We start from the raw sequence: 22,730 nt of genomic DNA, 5'->3' as shown, positions 1-22,730 counted from the left end.
GACCATCGACCTGCTGGACTCCACCACTGGAGCAAGATCCATATGGTCACAGTGCCCATAGGAAGAAACCGTAGGTGAATTTGCACAATTTCATAACTTGATAGAAGCCATATATAGCATATTGGGTGATGGGCGATGGGTGAAACACAAAGTTTTAGGGAACCATATCACATATCACTTTTTCAGGTCTAGTGAAAGAAAAACCATCTGCTTCAGTTACATCTTTCTTTTGGTGATGTACATTGTGTGAATGTTGTCTTAAAGAAGCAGGTAAGGACTCTCTGCAATACCCAGATACACAAAAAGCCCCTTTAGCATTTTGTCCTAAGGCAATTAAAGGGCCCTGGGACTCACCCCAATATCTGTGTTATAGACGATGATGTCGAGCAAGGAATTGTCTGAAGTGGTGTCCAGTTCTGTCAGGTCATAAAGAGAAGACTGTACAGGCCCATAAGCCCAGTCGGTGAACTTCCGGGAAAGGCTTCTGTTTGGCTTGTCCTTAATCTCTCTGGAGAGGATGTATTTCAGAATCTAGGGGACAACAGAATGATCTGAGAACAAAATCCTATTCACACACTAAGTTCAACACTCATACAAGTGTACAGATCTATACACAGGGACAGTCATTCACACATTATGTTGAATGCAGGTACACTGTGCATTTGTGGGGTGACCCACACCAGGCCATTTTTAAAATGGACACAGCTGAGTGCAGCCATTCACACAAAAACACGTATGAGTGTACAGGCTTTAAATGTACGTAATCCCTGAATAGGGCTCAAGGGCCAAGAGGAAATGAGCAGAATGTAGAACTATTAATATTCTTAACTCTGACTGCAGCCTACTGAATAAATGTGCTTAAAGTAACGTTAAATAAATATGCTTAAGGGTTCTCAAACTTGAGTCCCCAGATGGACTACAGCTCCATCTTCCCCATCTGCAATGGCCCACCTATCTTGAATCTTCTCTCTGAACACCACACAATAAATATCTTCATGTATTTAAGAGATTTACATCCTGCCTTGTGATCCCAGGTAGGGATGTGCACGGAACTGGTGATGGCCGGTTCGATGGGGGGAGTGTACCTTTAAGGAGCAAGGAGAGTGCTCTTCTCCACCCCACCCCACCCAAACCGTGTTGGCCCCACCGGCGTTGTGCTTAAAAACGGTCCTGCAGGGCGGCAGCATACCTCCTTGTCGCCCCTGTGTGTGTGTCAGACCAGAAGTGCGCAGTGAGCGTGTCGAACTGGCTGAACCATCAAACCTTTGGGCCAGTTCAGCAGTCCGTAAAAGGGCCTCCAAACCAGTTTGTGCACATCCCCAATCCCAGGGATCTATGTGATAAGCTTATGGCCAGGATTCAGAGCCAGACTTGCCTCAAGCTTCCCTGTTTTGGCGGCTAACTGCAGAGGCGTCAATCCCTCTTTGTTCTTCATCATTTCCAACTCCCGGTTTTTACTCTTCAAGAGAATGGCATCGTACATCCTCCGCACAAAGTCGTTCTGCGTTTTGGAGTCCTCTGCCACCGTCACCAAGGCGTGCAGAATATTGTTCCCTCTGGAATCCTGGGAAGCGATGTCCATCTTGATGTTGTCCATCAAGAGCTGAACTATGTCCGGTTGGTTGGTGCAAGCAGCCAGCGCTAGTGGCGTTTCCCCTGAGGAAGGGATGTGGAAGCTTTTTGAATGACAAAAACAAAAAGTTTCTAGTCCTTAAGACGTTTCTAGTGCTTAAGACTAGGTTAAGTTAGACTCAAGACCGTGAAGTTGAGAACTTTAGGCCAGGGGCCTGTGATCTTCCAGTGTTGCTGAACTACAACTCCCATCATCTGCGGCCACAGTGGCCGCAGATGATGGGAGTTGTAGTTCAATAAGATTTGGAAGACCATAGATTGGGAACCCCTGCTTGAGACTCAAGATCGTAAACTTAACATCTTTGGAATCAAGGCTAGAGATGTAAAGGGGCCTGAAAACCCCCCGGGAAAGAACGGAAAAGAATGTGGTGGGGGGGTGGATATGGGTTTTTTGGGATGGGTGTTTCTGGAGGAATAATGTCCCCCCCACCACCTTTCCCCCCAGGCCTTCACATCTCTTCTCAAGACCATAAAATTAAGATCTTTAAACTGTAAAGTTAAGATCTTTGGACTCATGTCCGTGAAGTTAAGATCTCAACTTTCGACTTGAGTGTCTAGTCAGTGAAGAGAGACTCAAAAGTGCGTGAGAGAAGAACCATCTTAACAGTCTCCACTCAAGACTACTTCCTGCTCCCAGGAAGGTTAACCTGACCACTTCCCCTTTCCTCAGCACCACCAAAGGAGCCAGATTCCTCCTCTTGCTTACCAAAATAAAAACCTTCGTGTTTGTGCTTGGGGTTGAAGAACACTCCCTGGGCGTGAGCGTTGACGTCCGCTCCTCTCTCAATCAGGGTCTGGGTAATGTCATATTGCCGTCTCTCAATAGCAATATTTAAAGCGGTCTGCCCTGCAGTTTAAAAAACAAACACCATAATCAACATTCCTTGGAGTAAGAAAATAAAAGGTTAGCTCAGATGATAAACTTTGATTCTGGACACTCGGTGACATTGTGTTAATCTAATCCAGGCTTCTTCCACCTTAACAGGAACTTAGGTTTTCATTGAAACAAAAGCCCAGTTCACACATTATGTCCAACATTTGTACAACGAGTCTACAGTGTACTCTGGCACCTTTATTCACACATTACGGTGAACACAAGTGCAGCAGTACCATTCCTATCTGTACCCTGCATTTGAGGGGCCTGTATACCCATTCACTTTTGAAATGGATGCAAATATAGCCATTCACCCAAACGCATGTATACGGATGACGGAACCCAAATACAACATAATGTCTGAGCAGTGCTCAAGCTATAACCAAAGCCATTTACATCTCCAGTTTGGGTTCCTTTGGCAAGTTGAAGCACACTGCCGCAAACATTTCCTCGTCTTCCTTTGTGGGGATCTTTATTTTCTGGCATTTGTTCTGCCTTTCCAGCAGGTTAAATTTGGGAATGTATTTTGAGTATCCATGCCCTAAAAGTGGTTCCTGCTTAGCCCACTTAGATTTAATTCCATTGGAGAAAAGAGCTCAGAGAATGATTACTGAAGCTTGAACATACGACAGTACCTCGGTATGCCTCTTCTGTATATGCTGCATTAATAAGCCTTTCTACAATCTGGTTTTCTTCTGCAAAGGAGAGTAGCATATTCACAATTTCCTTTGTGTTCTGGTTGATGTTTAACAAGGCTTTCATTAGGCAGGTCTTGCCTGTGTCTGACGAGGTCATTTTCTTCATCAGGTAGTCTGATGAAAACACAAAAACAACAATCATAATATGGGGATTATTTATTTGACATATTTTTCATACCGCCCAAATCTTAGGTCTCTGGGCAGTTTATGTAAAATAGGTGTTTTTGTGGGGAACTCCCTTCCACTTGAGATGCTCACAAAATGTTCCCAGAAGTGCGCTAAGACTAGGGCTGAGCAAAAACAGTTCTTTGTATGGTGGGAATACTTTCAGCAGTATTGAAAAGTGTCCGATTTTGACAAATTTCAGCACTGCCTGCAAAAATGCCGACCTATTCATTTAAGTTTCTTTTTCTTTCTCCCTCGAGGGCTTTGCCTGCCCTTAGGGATAGAATCATGCAGACAAATTTGACTGCTGCACATACCATGCAACCATTGATCATACACAATGTGATCCCCAGTTAGCTGACATCACTCATCAGACGCTTCACAGAGTACTGCCCTCACTCCAAATTGACCTTCTTGGCTGGCTCTAAATTGGCCCCCCTTTCTGAAACTCTGGAGGGCTGCTACCAGCCAGTGCAGACAACACTAAGCTAGAAGGGTCTGACTTAGCAGAAAGCAACTTCGGAGATTTCAGTTTTTCTTGCTGCAAATCGGAATTTAGACAGCACACGCGCAGTTCCCAACCTCACGCACCTTGTACTGTCTGGTTTCTACATGCATGGGACCGATCCTTCAATTCTGCAAGGAGGCGCTGAAGTTCGTCTATGTTGCCCTCCGACACTGCCCGGAACAGATATTTCTTCAGCTTTTTCTGACGATTGCTTTGTTGAACAGTTTGGGACACGTTTGTGCTGGACAAAACAGAAAGTACTTGGTGTAGTGCAGCTTGTGAGCTGGGAAGGCCCCGATTCAGTTCTCACCTCACCTGTGAACTCGCCAGGTGAGCAAGTCCTTGCTCTCCATCCATCCGCAAGATGGGGTTAGCATCAGGATAGACAGGTTATCTCTCTCTCTCTCTCCCCTCCAAGGCATCAGCGAGCTAAACCATGGCTGCCCTGTATGTCCGAAACCAGGCTTCAGACAACCAGGGTTCGTGGTGAACCATGGTTAAGGACCAGGCCCTTCTCTCTTTTGCATTTCTTATGAAGTTGCTTCATATGAACATAAGAACAGCCCTGCTAATAGGCCCAAAGGCCTACCTAGTCCAGCATCTGTTGCCCAGAGTGGTCCATCAGATGCCTATGAGAAGCCCACAACCAGGAGTTGAAGGCATGCCCCCTCTCCTGCTATTGCTCCCCTGCAGCTGGTATTTGGAGGAACCCCGCCTCTGAACATTGAGGTAGCCTATAGTAATCAAGCATAGCAGCCATCGATACGCTTGTCCTCCTTTGTCTAAGCCCCCTTTAAAGCCATTCAAGCTGGTAGTCACCACCACATCCTGTGGCAGAGAATCCTTCAGATTAATTATGCACTGTGTGACAAAACAAAGCACTTCCTTTTGTCAATCCTAAATTTCCTGGGCATCAGTTTCATGGGATGACCCCGGGTTCTTGTGTTGTGAGAGAGGGAGATTTCCTAGACAGCATTCTTTACCGCAGGCTTACTGAGAAGCTTTACTGCGAGTTCGAAGTTGCCCCCCAAAACCAACACAAAAAGTGGATTTGTTTTTAATCCCGGACATAAATTGGGCTACACTCTAACGCACAATAAACCCCCTGAATTGTGTGTTAATTCTCCCTGATCACTTGCAGGGACTTCTGGGATCACTTGCAGGGACTTCTGGGTAAGTTTGGCCAATTCGTGAGGCCACCCCCTCCATTCTGGAGGAGCTGTGAACTAAAAGCTGGGTGTGAAAAGCTTCAGGGAGAAAAATGTCTCTCTATCCACTCTCACCATGCCATGCAAGGTTTGCATATTTATTTATGGGCAATCATGGTTCAAGAAATTGAGAGTCAATATCTGAAGATTGGAAGCCTTAATTTTAAACCACGTCAGGAAAGGGAGAAATCACTAAATCCACACCAGCCTAACGTTTAATCTATAGAGCACCATACAGCTAGCTCTCTGCGTTTGGGGTATATTCTGTCATGTCGTCCTGGAGGGACTGGGGGGAATCCATATCTTCACCATTTGCAGACGCACTGGACAAAAGGGGGAAAATATGCTCACGTCAGGAGACTGTCAGAGCCAATTACCCAGGGAAATCAGTCAGCAGGGAGGAGAAGATAAAAGAACCCCAAATGAATATCATTTGCTAGCATCCTTTGAAATGCCATCCTTTTCTATTCCCTCTGCAGGTGTGCTAAGACGCAACCCTTCGCATATGAAACAGTTCTGCACTAGATTTCTCCGGTGGCTGTTGCTGGTGTCTGTCTTTAGAGTGTGAGCCCTGTAGGAACAGGGAACGATCTTCTTCTTCTTTTTAAGATACACTGCTTTGATTTTTTATTTTATTTTATTTTTTGCTGAAAAGTGGGGTATAAATAGTAGAAGTAGATTATTAATGTCAGAAACTAACAGGTAGGTTTGGTTTCTCTGTATTCCTGTCGGAAAACTTTTATAGTGGATTTCTGCAAAAATCAAGCCAGACCTGACTATAAGCACATTTATTACTAAGCAGCAGTCAGATCAGATCTTAATAGGTTGGAATGGTTTAATTTTGTAGGTTCTGGCCATCCATTTCACAGCAGTCACCACTGGTTGATCGCAATTATAACGGCCCTCCGCTTTTCACTCTGAACGGTGCATCTGCTCCCTTCCTATTTTACAAGTTACGGAAGCAGCCAACAGACCACAAAAGTAATTGCGTATATTAGCCAGCTCCCCCCCCCCCAAAAAAACCCCTGGTCTCCTGTTTTAGCCAGAATATTTTCGTACTCGACTTAATGGAGTTAAGTCTGCAGCTCAGTAGTAGAGTATTTACTTTGCATTTAGGTGGTCCCAAGCGCAAACCCTGGTATCTCCAGCTCAGACTCTCTGAATCCCTGAAATGCTGCTGCCAGGCAGTGTAGCTGGCTGGACCGAGGGCTTGACTCAGTAAGGCAACGTCACATGTAAATTAAAACCCTAGGCAAGCCTAGCCCAAGGCATGTTGGTGCCCGATACGAAGAACACAGGAAGCTGCCATATATTGAGTCAGACCCTTGGTCCATCTAGCTCAGTACACAGACTGGCAGCAGCTTCTCCAAGGTTGCAGGCAGGAATCGCTCTCTCAGCCCTATCTTGGAGATGCTGCCAGGGAGGGAGAGAACTTGGAGCCTTCTGATCTTCCCAGAGCAGCTCCATTTATCCCCTCAGGGGAATCTCTCCCAGTGCTCACACATCAAGTCTCCCGTTCAAATGCAACCAGGGTGGACCCTGCTTAGCTAAGGGGACAAGTCGTGCTTGCTACCAGAAGACCAGCTCTCCTCTCCTAAAAAACGTAGTGCCTCTTCTCCCCCAGCAATAACAAACAAAAATAATCAATACATTACATACTGGGCAATTTGCTTAAGTAATGGAAATCACAAGGCCGTATGGCCAGGAATCAACACATATGCTTTCCTAGACATTCCAGGCAAGCAAGAGGACATTTCTGAGGACATTGCCATTCAGAGGAGAATGGAAAGCTCCCACGCTCACCAGATTTTGGACCCTGCTTCATGTGCTAATATAAAGAATGCACCTACAGGTGCCTCCTACGTACCACGGGCGGATGTTGGAGTCCATGGGCTTTGAAAAGATGGGCGGAGACGTCCTGCTGGGGCTGACGCTGCTGTCAAAGGCTTCAATCTCGAGAAAAAAGTGTGAACTGTTGAATACATCAGATTAAAGCTTTATTAGTGGAAAAGCAAAACCAGATGCGGCTGGCCAAGCAACCTCTGCCTGAGTGCATCTTCCTGGGGGTAGGGAGAGCCTACACTGTGCTCCTCCCAGCACAGCTCTGTTGCAGTCCTTTCCTCCTTATTGCTCTCCGCTGTCCCTGTACACTATGGTCTGTGAACCCTGCAGTCGAGGGTTGTTCATAATATGTGAACAATGACGCTCCCTTCCTCCGAGTTTTTAAAAGAACAATGGAAAGACATCTTTTTAAAGAGGCTTTCTAATGTTTCATCTTGGTATATCTCTGGTAGGTTATTTAGTTTGTATAGTTTTTCGCTTTTAAAATAACTTTTAATTTGAAACTTTTTTTAAAAAATCATAATTTTAAATGTGGGTTTAGCCTGGTCTTTTGACTTGTTTAACTTAAATTTGGTTTAACGTTATTTGTCTTATTTTACATTGTAAAATTGCCACCCCAAGCAGTAGTGTACTGGAGGGGTGTGGTTTAAAAACACATCAACTAAATAAAGAAATGTGAGCGGCCCATCCCATCTAGTGCTCCGTTCCAGTAGCAGAGGCTCTGGGCATATGTAGGAATCCACTAACTGGGACCTCTTCACCATTCACTGCCAAGGCTGCCTCCACAGAAATGGACTGGGGGTCTCAACATGCCCATGTCAGAGCCAGGAGAGAACTGTGGGGCATCAGAGTCCAGCCCTGCAGAGATCCGTGTGGCCAGCAACCCAACATATACATACAGCAGAATCATGTTCTACTCGGGTTGTACCAGACTGGCCTGCAAGTGGAAACTGGCTCTCCCAAAGAAACACATGCGGGGGGTGGGGAGCTAGAAAGCTAGCAAGTGAGGGGAAAGGTTCAGCCTAGTCTTCTGCCCTAGCATGCTATTTTTCTGCCTCAAGGAGTCACACTGGAACAGTGAAATTGACATATTGCCCCCAAACACTATATTATTTATTTATTTATCAAATTTGTGCACCGCCCCAAACTTTCGTCTCTGGGCAGTTAACAACAGCATAAAATCAGTTAAAAACATATTTTTTTAAAAACCCTTAAAAACAATTTAACAATTTAAAAATAAACCAGAGATTAAAACCCCAAAATTTTAGGAAGCTGAGAAAGCTTGGGCAAAAAGATGGGTTTTCAGGTGTTTTTTCAAAATTGCCAGAGATGGGGAGGATCGTATCTCAGCAGGGAGCACTCTCCACAATCTCAGGGCAGTGACTGAGAAGGCCCGTCTCTGTGTAGCTACCAAACGAATTGGCGGTATATGCGTGTCTTTTAGAGAAACTGAAGCAGGAGATCATAATTTAACAAACACACACACTCATGTTGGACGCAAAGGCAGACAGCTTGGAATGTGGGTCACAACTACCTGCCAAGGCGGGGGACGACACCGATGTCCTTCCTGGAAAGGGTTTGCCAAGAGGCAGGGCGGGGCGGGGGAGGGGGGGAGGAAGCAGATTTGAGTCTGGCCAGCAAACATAAAACAATTCTGAAAGTTTGCAGCTGGCTAGCAAGAAGCAGTGGCAGAGCACTAAAAACATATGCCCTGGTTTGGGGAGGAAGGACCATGCCTGCCTGCCTCCTCTGCTCCACCTGTATATTAGTAAACATACAAGTTTGCATACACTTGCATCTATGTATGCTTGGACCTCACTCACGTACTGACATGAAACTCCCAGACCAAACCACGAAAGATAGAAACATGCAATTTTCGCAGGTAGGTACCAGGCCTCATCAAAGAAATCCAAAATCCCAGGAAAATCCATTACTTTTGGACACCATGGGGAGTGAGTCCTCACAGAGCTAGATTAGAGTCTCAAAGGCATAAATTAAACTCCCAAGACCAAACCGCAAAAGATAGAAACATTTTTTCCAGGGGCAATGTTCCCTTTTACAGAGATTCCCAGATGATGCTCACTACAACTCCCATAATCCCCAGCCAAAAACCATTGCAGCTGTGGATGCTGGGATTTGTAGTGAACAAGATCTGGGAGTCTCTGTTAGAGGGAACACTGTTGTTTGTTCAAAGGAACATAGGAAGCTGCCATATAGTGAGTCAGTCCACTGGTCCATCTAGCTCAGTATTGTCTGCACAGACTGGCAGCAGCTTCTCCAGAATTGCAGGCAGGAGTCTCTCTCAACCCCATCTTGGAGATAATTGTGCTTTGGCAACATACTGTATACTTTGGTAGTTTGTTGGTTCAATTAAAAAAATCTTGTCCTATTTAAAAAAATAAAAAATCTTGTCCTATCTTGGAGACGCTGCCAGGGAGGGAACTTGAAACCTGCTCTTCCCAGAGTGGCTCCATCCCCTGCGGGGAAGATCTCACAGTGCTCACACAGCTAAGGGGACAAGTCATGCTTGCTACCACAAGACCAGTTCTCCTCCCTAAATAAAGTTTGTTGTTTCAGCCAACAAAAGAACTATATTTTTCCCCATTCACTGCATTTCAATCTGGGTTGGATGTGCACAAAAACCGCTTAAGAAATCCAAAAACATGAGAAAGCTTCAGTGCTGGAGAGGGAAACACATCATCCAAACAGATGAACTCCAAACATATCAACTATAAACGAGTGAAGGGAGAACGCGTGGCCATTTTGTGCTGCATGGAGACTGCCTGCAAACTGCAAGCCTCTTTTACTAGTATTCAAAAAGAAACAACTGTTCCAAAGCAATGTCCTTGTTTTTAATATGATACACGCGTGCACGTTGTGGCGAGTAGCGTGATCCAGGAGGGACATGCCCGGGCAGCGTCATGCCCTGGCTGGCCCCAAGAGATGAAGTGGAGACACGTCTTGTTCCAAACCCAGTGGCGACAAGGGTGAGAAGCTCACGCTTGACATTCCCACTCTCTGGAACTGAAGATGCAGATTCCAAAGTCAGCCTGGGACACTTCTCTTTGCTGACACAGCAAATAACAAGAGTGGGGCTGTTTAAAGAACATGGGAGGGGTGTAGGGGCATGCAGGGTTGGGGGGGGGAGAGAAAGGTCCTGCCAAGAACCAGGATAGTCCAGGCATCTTTTTTGAAAGCAGTGAAACACTGGCGGGCCAGAAGGAACAAACTGTGTAAATGGTTTGCTAAGAACAAAAGCCACAGGCATTTGCCGCCCAAGAGAGCTGACTGCCGGAGTGACCAGGGAAGTGTTTCTGTGCCAAGCTAGGACTTCAGACCGGGCACAGAATTAACTTGCCAGCATGGGCTGGAAGCACATCCAGCGGCTGACATCCTAACGCTGTGCCCACGCAGTGAAGGGATTCCCGGCCCCAGCGGCAGCATCTGTGTTTGGGAAGTGCAGGTGCTTACATGCACAGCGAAGGGTGGAGGGGGATTTTTGCCCATCTCCCCTTCCACTTTGCAACCGGGAAACTTGTCCCCAAAGCCACAGAGCACTCCCAGGCTAAGGGGGGGCGGGACTGGAGGAAATTGTCTTCCCCTGCAAAACATTTCCAAGTATTTAATATAATGACTGATGCTATTTAAATGTTAATGTGTTTATCTATTGTGATTTTTTTGGTCAGTTTTTATAAATTCTAAATGATTTCCATTTTATATTATGTTTCAATCTGTGCTCCGCCTAGAGATTTCTATATTGGGGGTATAGAAATTCAATACAATAAATACATAAATAAATGCAAATGGTACAGCTGCAGCTGAAATCCTTTCTCTAGATGGGCACAGTGTTATTATTTAGGATGTCGACCCCTGGCATTATAACCTGGCATTGCTTCTGTACAGGCTGTCTCTGAGACCAGCACGGGGTTTATCCTGACGTGCAGTGGCAGGGGTGTCGCAACCCTTGAGCAAGGGGGGATAATTGTCCCCAGGCCCCAAGGGCCTGGAAGGCCCCCAAGGCTCCCCCTCTCCCACCACACCCAGCTGGCAAGCAAAGCGTGCCCCTCTCCTCTCCATTTCATGCTGGCCAGGGAGGGAGAGACTCTCCTGCCCCTGTGGCATTGGCCCCTCCTAGGCCTCATCCTCCCATCTGACATAGCAGGATGTTCCTTCACGTGGACTTCCAAGCCATGCCCCCTGTGTCTGCTCTCAGTTCAGGAAGGAAGACAATTTCACTCATTTTTTGCAAGGCACTTAACATTTTCCTTCTTTCTCTTTGCGTCTTATCCATCTCTCCCTCTCTGCCTCTTTCTCTTTAAGTTTTCTATCCATTCTCATTTCCCTTCCCCTCTGTTCCATTTCTCTTTTTCGATTGGAAAAGGTTTGAGAGGTGCTCACAGATTGGGGAGAGGGGGCTGCACTCTCTTGTAAAGTAAAGTAAAGTGTGCCGTCGAGTCGGTGTCGACTCCTGGGCACTTTCCAAATTAGACCCTGCAATGGGGTCACAGCGTATCTTTGAAGTGTGCTTCCGCACTTCCTGGGTTGTAACACTGCAGTCCCTACACTGACAGCAGGGTGCTGTTCATATTTCCAGTGCCTTGTTTCGAATTTAATCGCTGCAATATAGTGCTATTGATGTGTTTAGAAAACCAAAGAAACTCCATGTTTGCCCAGAATACCTCATTCTAACTTAAAGTAACCTCAGCCCAACTCAGGGACATTACTGCCTCTCATGATCAACGTCATTATCTCTCTCCACTAAAGGTGGACCCAGGGATGAACCGAATTCATATCAATTTGGTGCCGTGAGAGTCGGATGTGACCTCTGGGTGGACAATCTGACCCATCACGGGACAATGAAATCCAGCGCGCCCCACAGTTCCTGGTGTTGTCTGTGGAGGATTCTCATAGGCTCGAGACGTGCTAGTCATTACAAACACGCCACATCTGGGGATCGAGGCAAGAGTGAATGAATGTGTAAGTGTGAACGGAGAGAGTGACTGAGACAGAGAGAGTGAAATCCAGAGACGTCTTTTGGTGAGTACCCAGTCTGCGCAGGGGCGAGGGGAAATTACCGCCCGTGTAGGGACAGCCCGTGAAGGGGCAAACTAAGTCCATGCAGGGACGAAAGGGGGGGCTATGGGGAGTAGAAATAGCAAGTACACGAAATCTGAACGGACTTCATGTACACCTTTAGAATGCATGTTGAAAAATTGGATGATTCTCACAGGAGGGGGAGGCGCCCTCAGAATGAAAGTTTTAAAAACGCCTCTGTATGGAATTTTGGCCATATCATGAGCTCAGTAACATCCTTTTGCAATTGCTTTTATTTTATACACATACCGGTAAATTTTAATAACACCAATATGCGCAGGCCCACCAAAGAAACCCCCACCATATGTATTACCATCATGCTCCAAGCAGCTTCTCCTTTCCAACATGCTATGGAGAACAAGGGAACTCTCTTAGTCTGTGAAGAGAGGGAGGGGTCTGAAGAAAGTATTAAAGAGGAAAGAATGATTGTCTTTAGCTAAAATCATGCTGTCTATGTTCTGTTTCCAAGCTCAAACAGCTGCTAGCTGCTCTTGTGTTGCAAACAGTCTAAATTCTTGCTGCTGCTGTCCCGTTGTAACCAAGCCAAAAGATAACACTGTTCTTGCTGCAAAAAGTTTCTCCGAACAAAAGGCTGCTTTTGTTCTCTTTTTCCTTCCGCCCCCCCCCCTTCAACTGCTTGCAGTTGGAAAAGAGGAAAGAAGTTTGAAGGAATGCATATGTTGAAGTTCTGTGCAGGGAATTGCAGAGAAAAGACTAGAAGGAGACGTGAAAGGATTTTGGTTGGAAGTTGTAAACAACAACAAAAAATTGATCGAAAAGCACCTGTAAGTTGTACGTTGTGATGTGGAAAGGTAATATGGTATTACAGATTGTTTTATGGATGACTGTGATAAGTTTGTTCTGTTTAAGCTACTTTCTTAACTGAGTTTATGGCTAACATATTTAAAATGTTATAAAATCCTTTGTGACTCATATGAAATTTCTTTTGTTTAGTCCTTTGTTCTGTGAAATACACAAGACAAGCCTCTGTGTGTGTGTGTGCATGTTTCTGAGCGGGAGCCCAAAGCTCTGGTTCTGTGTAGGAATTCAACCCCACATTAATCTTATAACTCATCTCTGTGAAGATGAGGTTCTGTTGTATTTGTGAATGTATTTATTCTAATGACATGTCTTTTTCTGTAAACTGTTCCAGACCAAACTTGCTCTGACATTGAATTCCAAAATTAGCAGTTATTATATTAATTGAACATAAAATTGGTCATGGCCTGAGCAACAGGAGGAGCAACAGTCCCAGCTGGCCAACTGGAGGGCTGAATCTTCCCACCTCTGCAAAAGTGCTGCTTATGGCTGGCTGAATGCATTAGGCATGAGAGCAAGCTCTATTTCATTCATTCTTATATCAAGTTGATTGTGATATTTCTGCCACTACTGACTATCATAAGCCTTTATATGTTACTAGTATTTTTAAGCCCGTTATGATAACGGGCGCTAGCTTTCTATCCCGTCTTTTCTGTCTCTCTCTCTCTCTTTCTGTCTCTTCCCCCCCCCTTGTCCCCTCTCTCTTTTTGTTTTTTGTTTTGTTGTTGTCTCTGTTTTTGTTCTTCCTTATTTTGCTTTTACTTTTTTGGGGGGGTGTGTGTGGATGAATAACGGCCAAAATGGCCCATGAGAAGGTGGCCGCCCCCGCCTATCGCCCTCCCGCGCACCCAGCTGCCGGAGCCCACCTTACCCGCTCCAGCCCGAAGGAGAAGAGAGGAACTCGGAAACAGAGCTACTCTCTGTGTTAAGCTGCTGCCCATACTGTCGCAATGGACGCAATAGGCGTCCTTTGCGTCCATAGCGGCAGTTTGAGCAGTGACTTAGCACAGAGAGGAGCTCTGCTCGTGAGCTCCTCTCTTTTCCCTCGGGCTGGAGCGGGTAAGGTGGTCTTCGACAGCTGGGAGGGCGATAGGCGGGGGCGGCGACCTTCTCATGGGCCATTTTGGCCCTTAATCTTTTTTGGGGGGGGAGCGGGGAAGGTGATTTTGGGCAGCTGGGAGGGCGGGTGAGCAGGCGGTGGCAGCGGCTGTGAGCGGGCGGGGGCCTCGTTGGCGGCTTCGCCGCCACCTCGCCCAGCTTCCCTGTCCCCCGTCTCGGTCTTCCCCCGCCGCCATTGCCCTCGCCTTTTTCAGGGCGGCCGCTTCTGGTTGTCTCGGCCTCCTCTCGCCGTGCCGCAGCTCATGGCCGAGGCGGCGGCTCTGCCGCTGCCTCGGCCACTTTCCCCCGCCGCCACACACTGGCTAATGGCCGCCCGTGGCTGTGGGACACTGGTGTCTGAGGTCCTGTGTCCCTTGGGCTCTTCTGGGCCTGCGCTTCGCGCAGGCCCAGAACAGCCCAGGGAGGCAAGGACGCAGATCCCCAACGTTCCAAAGCCACGGCCACTCACTTAGCCTTTTATTATATAGGATTATATAGGATGTGTACTGATTTCCTTGAGATGGTCTCTTACCTATTTTCTGTGAGCTCAAAGCCTTTCTCTAATCCGGAAGTTTCCCTTTCAATTCTTTCTCACAACTGAAGCTGATCTCTAATGAACAATGACAACTCTGCCCATTTCCAGATGGGAGGGGGAAAGAGGTTCTCTGTAAAGCAGTTTGTGTTCCAGCCAGTTAATTGTGGGTGAGAAGGAAAAATGGATTTTAAGATAAATTAGTCTAATTGTATTACTGTCATGTTTTTGCAAAATCTATGCAATATTTCTGCTAGCTGAATTTGATGTAAACTGAGAGCTAATAATCAAATGGTCTAAGGTTTAAATTTTAAATTTGTCTCATCCAGTAGCCCTGCTTTGCCTTCACAGTAGCTGAATCTTAAAATTCCAGATTTGCTTCATGTGACATTAGGCCTCGTCCAGAAGTCTCAATCCTATTTCAACAAGGTATAGTATTTTCCTGGGGGCATGGACTGTTTCTTTCTTATATAGGTTTTTTCCCCCAAGAAGATATTGTTACCCTACAAAGATGTCTAACCCCAAACCCTTACTCATTGGTCACCTGCTAAGTCATGAGGCTAAAGATGGAGAACTGGAACACCACAACTATCTACACATGACCTAGATGAAGATCCCAAAGCCAGATGTTACTGACGAATCACCCCTTTATGGAGAATGAAGTCAGTTATACTGGATTGAGATTGATTGCCCTGACAAAGGCCTGTAAGTATGATTGTCAGCCAACGTGGTGCCGTGGTTAGAGTGCTGGACTAGGACTGGGGAAACCCGAGTCCAAACCCTCATTCAGCCATGACACTTGCTGGGTGACACAGAGCCTGCCACTCAAATGATTTGGCCTGCCTCACAGGGTTGTTATAAGGAGGAAGACAGAAGAGAATGTGAGATGCCACATGGAAACAGGACTTTGTTACACCCAAAGGGCCTTGGTGAAATTCAAGCGCTGAAGTTTTATATTGCAGCCTCACGAGTGATAAGACTATGTTTGACCTGAAAGGCTTTAATGCCTCCTCAAAACCCCAAACTCACAAGGGGTGTGAAAAATGTGAATGCCTTTTTCTTTTTGACTTTATTGCTTTGCTTTTGTCCAGGATTGCCATTTTGTTCTCCTGATCAGAAACCAGCCTACAACACAAGCCACCAGGCCTTAAATGAGGACATCATCCCCTGTTCTGGTCTTCGGAGGAAGAGGGGCCCAGAGCAAGCAGGGAAACAAAAATATAAAGGGGGGGGGGATGCCAAAAGACCAAATTGAAAATAGCCTCAGGTTTTATCCATCCTTTGTATTATTTGCATTGAAAACTTGACTTTTCCTTTTGTGTTGATGGTTGGCACCCAGAGACTTAGTCTCAGGACGCTGTCCCTACATGGGGGAGGGAACTGGCAACTCACTTGCCTGTCTTTCTCTCAAATAAACAGGTTTGCAACCAAGAGTGCCTTGAATTGTCTTTCCAAGAGGGATTGGTCCTCCCCAGATCGAAGGAATTTCTGGATCCATCGCCAGAACGTGATCCCAAGGGAGTCTCCAGAGGACATCAACACTGACCCAGGAAAACTAACCATCAGCAGCAGCAGCTACTCGAGGGCAGTCCCTATCTGCATTTCCAATCCAACCCAATGGTGACAGAACGTCCATCTGCTACCCTGTCCTGTGTTTGAGGAAGAGGGCCTAATGCAAAGTTCATCTTCCTGCTCCTAAGTGCTATAGGAGAGGGATAGACAACAAATGCCTGAAGACTGCCTGATAACAAACAGGCAAGCCAATTTGTTCACTTTTCTCTGGAGCCATACGTGCAACATCATCCCCCAAGCTGTAAAGCCCTGGAACCATCCTACTTGGGTAAAATACCTTGCCAAAGACACTTTTTCAAATTCTGCCAAAAACACTATTTCAGATTGCCCACAAGGGGGGGGGGGGAGGCAAGGCTCCCAAACACATGAACATTCGAGCTTGTCTATGGACACTAGCCAAATAAGCCAAAACAACACGGATCAGAGAACATCCAGGATAGCCAAAATCCTGCAACGTTGTACAAGAGCATTTGGTTCTCAACTGAAGGACTAAAATATTTTTTCTTACCAAGGACTCTTAGTTTTTATTTTTATTCTAAAGCTCTCCATGGCTTCCTTTTTGGCCATGACAGACTCTAGAGGACATTAAAGGGTGTGGGAGTTGATGATTTACACCACTTTCTTATATTACTTTCTTGTAGTGACTATGTACTATCATTATGTTGAAAACCCTGCTATCTCCTGTGCTGTAAGGACATGGACCTCACTTCCTTATTTGTTTCACTTACATATTGTGCCAATCATCTCATTGTTTCACCCAGAGCATTTACCTGCAAGTCTGCGCCTATCCCCAAGTTACTGGTCCTTTTTGCACTCTAAAAACATTAAGCTAGCCCAAGTATCAAGCTTTACCTGCTAATTTTATAGACACCTGTATTTAATCAATGTGATTGTACATGACTTGTCATTGCTATCACTTTCCACAAGCTGATAATCCATTAATTGCCAGAAGCACCTGGTTCCACAATGCAAGACTGTTATTGATACTTTATTTGGGATAAAGATGGGTTAAAACAATGTTGCTTGCTATAAGTTGTATGATCTTTATATGTACACCTTGCTGTTATGTGTAAAACTTTTTATCTATATCAAATCATGCCAGATATGGGTGGATAAGGATATGTGTGTTGACAGTTATAGAATTATACTAATTATGTTTGTAGCTCTAGGATGCTGTATGCAATGTTTTATTGCCATATGTACAGCCCTCTCAGCACCTACCATTTCTGTGAAATCTATGCTTAATGCATCACAAATGCTTGTTAGAAAGAGCTATTATTAATATTTCCAAACAGTTAGAACTTTCATTTAACTACTATGGAGAGCCTATTGATTTATGGGCAAAGAAGATAATTCTAGTTATAGCATGTATTTTCTTTGTATTGATAATCACATGTTGCTGCTTACAATGCATTCCAACTTTAATCCAAATGCTTATGAAAACCTTTAGACCCCGCCACAGTATAGGGCCCAAATATACATCTGTACCCTAAGAAGCCTTGATAAGGGCATCCTGAAGATTCAGGATGATCCAGTGTTTCAGGGGGGAATTGATGTGTTTAGAAAACCAAAGAAACTCCATGTTTGCCCAGAATACCTCATTCTAACTTAAAGTAACCCCAGCCCAGCTCAGGGACATTGCTGCCTCTCATGATCAACGTCATTATCTCTCTCCACTAAATTGTATCTAAGAAACTTGGTTCTCACAAGGTTCTCACTGTTTGTTCTTTGCTGACAGTTAAGAAAACAGGATTTAACCAAATAAGGAGTAATCACCAGATGAACAATGAATCATTCGCATGCGTACTAGATACTTAGTCCACCATTTTATTGCCACGTATACTATGTCTAGGGTGTCAGCATCATTCAGATTGTCTGTATAAATGTAAGATGCACCTGTAACCAAACTGTAATCAGCCTAATGATTAAGCCTAATCAGCCTAATGATTAAGAGTGTAAGCCTAATGATTACCTATTGCTAAACTGCAGTAGCAATAAAAAGCCTCTAAATGATTCCCACTGAGTCTGTTTGATTGGCTAAAAGGCAGACCCAGGGACGAACCGAATTCACATCACTATAACATCGTATATCTGGCGTAAAAAAAGTTGTTGTTTGGGGGGTTGTTTTCGCGAGACTGCTCCCCCTGCAGGCGCTTTGCTATGTACGTTTTGAATGTGATTTGCCTGAACGGAAGCATTTTGCCACTTTTGAGCGACTAATCTGGAAAGTGGCCTGGCGACCACAGAGCTCTGTGGTTGTCTTTGGTAGAATACAGGAGGGGTTGGCCATTGCCTCCTTCCGCACAGTATGAGATGATGCCTTTCAGCATCTTCCTAGATCGCTGCTGCCCGATAGAGGTGTTTCCCATAGTCTGGGAAACAGACCAGCGGGGATTCGAACCGGCAACCTCTGGCTTGCTAGTCAAGTCATTTCCCCGCTGCACCATTAGAACACAGGGACACAGGAAGCTGCCATATACTGAGTCAGACCCTTGGTCCATCCAACTCTGCATTGTCTACACAGACTGGCAGCGGGTCCTGCAAGCTTAGAATAAACCCTGAACCAGTGGCACACAAATGTCCTTGGAGGACTGAACATATCTCTGGAAATGACTGGAGCATTTCTCAGAGCAATCTCTGCCTGGCTGCAAACCACCAAATTAGTATCACCACCTAATCATCCCCATCCAACACGCCCAGCTCTTCCGGGTGTGGATATTCCTGTTTTTGAACAGCAGTCTTGTGAGCCCTTCTATCTGCTCGTGCCTTTAAAGCTGTCAAGGCTATGCCAAAAAGAGAGATAATTTGGAACATGGGGGGAAATTGCAGGACTGGAGAGATTTCAGATTTCAGACTCACTTGTGAGAGCACCGATCCTCAACATTCAAGAAACGTCCAGAGGTTTTAGTCCCATGACAGCAGCAAGACAAGTAATTAGATGGAGCTAAGGAATGTAACTTTGCAATTAACACACTTGCGTGATCCCGCTTGCTTATACTGAAGGAATGTTCACCACACCCCCATTTTCCAAGAACAAGACAGGAGAGCATCCCTGCCCACCTGGGCACCCTTTCCTGCCCATGCCGGAGGCTGGAATCAAGCAAATGGATGTGAGTGGTAGTTTAATTAGAATTGCGTCAACACATAGTCTTCTCTTTGGAAAGCTCCTTCTGCTCAGAATCGTAAGATGGACTGAAAATGTCACAAAGGACTAGGCAGGCTCTCAAAAACCCTTTTTTCAGGATGCAGGTTAAGGAAGAGAAGGTGGGGAGGGGGGAGAAGGTGTTCCTGAGCATGGTAAAAAATGCCCCTATCTGCATTTTGTAACAGAGTAGGAAAGCTTCAAGTTGCTCTGTGGGCCTAGGTAAGAGCATGCCTGGGAAAACAGATCTCAGGTGGTGGTGGTGGTGGTATTATTATTATTATTATTATTATTATTATTATTAACATCTTATTTAGTTAGTTAGTTAGTTAGTTATTCGATTTCTATACCGCCCATCCAAAAATGGCTCAGGGCGGTTTACATAGAGAAATACTATGAAAATTACACGAGAATTTTATATCCCACTCTTCCTTCCACGGAGCCCAGAGCAGTGTACTACATACTTAAGTTTCTCCTCACAGCAACCCTGTGAGGTAGGTTGGGCTGAGAGAGAAGTGACTGGCCCGGAGTCACCCAGCAAGTCTCATGGCTGAAGAGTAGTGATAAAGAATATTTATATACGGCTTTTCAGCAAAGAAGAGTTTTTAAAGGTTCCATAGCAAAAGGAGTGAGCAGGTGTAGCAAAAGCTGTACCAAGCATTTCTGGGAAAGAGAAGCAACAACAATATTCTCTCCCCCCCCCCCGTATAAACACACATACAATTAATATATCCAGTCTGAAGATGCCATTTTGGACCGCAAAAGCTGGTTCTGGATTTTGTGATGTCTTAAGAGTCAAACTGCACATTTTGTTAGGCGCATCATTGGAGCCGATATGAGAGACTCACAAACCCTATGCACAGGTTAACGTGCAACACCCATGTCAGCGGTGCACCATATATGCAGGTACAGTTACCCACACATTACGTTCAGCACATGCCCAGCAACATACTTCCTGTCTGCACCTTGCATTTGAGGGGGCCTATGTCCAGGTGTACTTTTAGAATGAACACATGTACAGCTGTTCACACAAACACATCGACATGGGTACAGGTGCCTCTCGCAGCCTAAGGTCTGGATTAGGATTACGGAGTCGTAGCATTTCAGAGTGGGAAGGGAACCTGGAGGTCTTTACACAGTCCAACCCTCGGATCAGTGCAGGAGATACCAATGTGTGTGGGCTCCCCCCACAAGTCAAAGAGGAGGGGTTTAGGGCCAGCCTGCAGGGGAAGAGGGACACAGTTGCCAACCGCGAGGGTTCTGTTCCTGGAAAAACTCGCCGTTGGCAAATTCATGGTTTGGAAGCAATGGAAAGCATTGAAAACACGGGCTAGGGGAATCGCGGTTGCAAAAAGACCCAATAAAAACAGTTAGAAATAGAAAAAAGCACACTGACCCCAAAAATCACCCCCGAGCTCCCGAAAATGGCCCCCTAGTTCCCCCCCACAAACCTCCAAATTTCTAACAAATCTCATCAAACTCGAGACCTGCCAAAGCTTCCCAGCTGCGGTTACTCAAATCCGCAATTGGGACACCTGCGGTTGGCAAGGGACGACTGTATATCCCTTTACCCCCTAACCTGGTCTGGATCAACCCCCTCCCGACAGCTACCAGTTCCTCTAGAAGGGATGTTTTTTGTTCTAGGAGGGAAACTGCCACAAACAGTAGGTGTGGGGGCCTAATCCAGAGAAGACCATGGTGTGGGCAAAGGGTTGAAGTCTCCCCCATCAAGACACACGCACAGTCGTGATGGGGGACCCTGCAGCGTCTGTTAAGAAACAAGGTCATCCACTGCATCGTCCATCCTTCAGATGCTGGACTACAGCACCCATCATCCCTGACTACTGGCCACGGTGGCTGGGGATGATGTGAGTTGTAGTCCAAGAACCAGGGCCAAAGTAGTGTACCCGTGACTTCATATAACATATAGTTTGCTGTCTCAGCTGATCCTGTTGCCGTCTGGGGATTTGCAACTAACACAACGCCCGGAAATGTCTGCCATCTTAAGACTTCTTCAGACCCAAACATACTGAGATTCCCCATCAGCAAATCAGTACAAGGGAAACAGGCCAGGACCCCCTCCTCCCCACATGCCGTGGTCCCACTCCAACCCCCGGTGGCTGCTTTTTACAAAGTAAATATACTCGGGGGGGCTCCAGTTCCTGGAGTGCCCCGCTAACCCTGGTCTGACTCATTCACAAAGTTGATTTCGGCAAGGGGCCTCTTGCAGATCACGAAACCCACCCGCCAACTTAAACCAAATTCCACTCCAAGCCGGCACGGAGATGGATGACCTACCTCTTCTTGCTGGGGGTGCTTTCGACCGGCCTTTTGTCCTGGTGAGCCATTGGCGGGGTGCCCGGCAGTTTCTTCCCCATAAGAGGAGCCATTTCCTTGTTCTCTTTGATCATTGCCCTGGAAAGTGACCATCCAGTTAGTTTTGCATTTTGAACACACCACTTGGGCATTTTGTTCATTCATATGAAAAAGAACGAAGCGCCATTAACTGATCGTGAAGACTGCAAACCTGGCCAGATGCAGGTCTGCCGCCCCCCCCCCCCGGCCACCCCTGCTCATGCTGCAGTTTAATTAGAGGAGAAACCCCAACCGACTCCCTTCTCTGTCAAACCCCTCCTCAGAATCTCTCTTTAGAACATAGGGTGCTTCCTTTTACTGAGTCAGACCCTCGGTCCATCTGGCTCAGTACTTCCTGCGCTGATTGGCAGCAACTCTCCAAGGTTTCAGAGAGCGGCCATTCCCAGCTCTGCCTGGAGGTGCTGATGGGGACTGGCTGGACCTGGGACCTCCTGCAGGGTCTCTATACGGCCAATATTTATATACTGCTTTTCAACAGAAGTCCCCAAAGCGGTTTACATAAATATAAACAAACAAACAAACAAACAAACAAACAAAATGGCATTCTGTGCCCAAAGGGCTCACAACCTAAAAAATAAACCTAGCCACAGCCACTGGAGGGATGCTGTGCTGGGGACGGATTGGGCCAGTTGCTCTCCCCTTGCTCAATAAAGAAAATCACCACTTTGGAAAGGTGCTTCTTTGCTCAGATAGCAGTGTTCCCCAGATGAGGTTGATTACAACACCCATCATCCCAAGCGGCAATGGCCTTGACTGAGGATGATGGGAGTTGTAGTCTACAACATCTGGGGGACACTGCTACAGGGAGCACTGGCCTCTACCACTCAGGTACCATCCCCCTCCTTACCCCCAGATTCTGAATAAAAAGAGTGGGAGGGGGCAGAAGTGCCCCCCCCCAAAAAACAGAGAGAGGAACCCCTCACTAAATACTTCATTGAGCCCAACAAACAATAGCCCCTTTTCAAAGGCACTGAAACTCACACACATATATAAGGAGGAAGTAATTCCTGATGCAGCACAGAAAGATAATGCAACACCCCGCCCGGTCGTGAAGGACCAGACCAAGAGAACATTCTGCAAGCCTTGCCAATGATCATGTCACCAAAACAACCATCCAGACCCCTTCCATCACTGAATGGAAACACTCTTCTTAACCCTTGCAGGCTTAGG

The 22,730-nt window shown here is 46.1% G+C and overlaps 1 protein-coding gene across 1 annotated transcript in view; it reads right to left on the bottom strand.

The window, feature by feature from the left end:
• The window catches only part of TRPV3 (transient receptor potential cation channel subfamily V member 3), a 32,792-nt gene extending 11,066 nt beyond the window's left edge, over positions 1-21,726 (bottom strand). The window contains exons 1-10 of the mRNA XM_053274764.1: positions 21,483-21,726; positions 8,462-8,494; positions 6,953-7,057; positions 5,336-5,408; positions 4,809-4,816; positions 3,961-4,118; positions 3,142-3,318; positions 2,339-2,479; positions 1,376-1,656; positions 355-531 (exon numbers count right to left, since the gene is read on the bottom strand). Coding sequence (XP_053130739.1) covers positions 355-531; positions 1,376-1,656; positions 2,339-2,479; positions 3,142-3,318; positions 3,961-4,118; positions 4,809-4,816; positions 5,336-5,408; positions 6,953-7,057; positions 8,462-8,494; positions 21,483-21,661 — 1,332 coding nt within the window. The 5' untranslated portion in view covers positions 21,662-21,726. The remainder of the gene's footprint in view (positions 1-354; positions 532-1,375; positions 1,657-2,338; positions 2,480-3,141; positions 3,319-3,960; positions 4,119-4,808; positions 4,817-5,335; positions 5,409-6,952; positions 7,058-8,461; positions 8,495-21,482) is intronic.
• Between the last annotated feature and the right edge of the window lie 1,004 nt (positions 21,727-22,730).

Source organism: Hemicordylus capensis, chromosome 12 (genome assembly GCF_027244095.1).
Source record: "Hemicordylus capensis ecotype Gifberg chromosome 12, rHemCap1.1.pri, whole genome shotgun sequence".
Classification (NCBI taxonomy): domain Eukaryota; kingdom Metazoa; phylum Chordata; class Lepidosauria; order Squamata; family Cordylidae; genus Hemicordylus; species Hemicordylus capensis.
The sequence above is the reverse complement of the archived record's forward strand: the minus strand, read 5'-3'. Positions and strand labels throughout refer to the sequence as shown.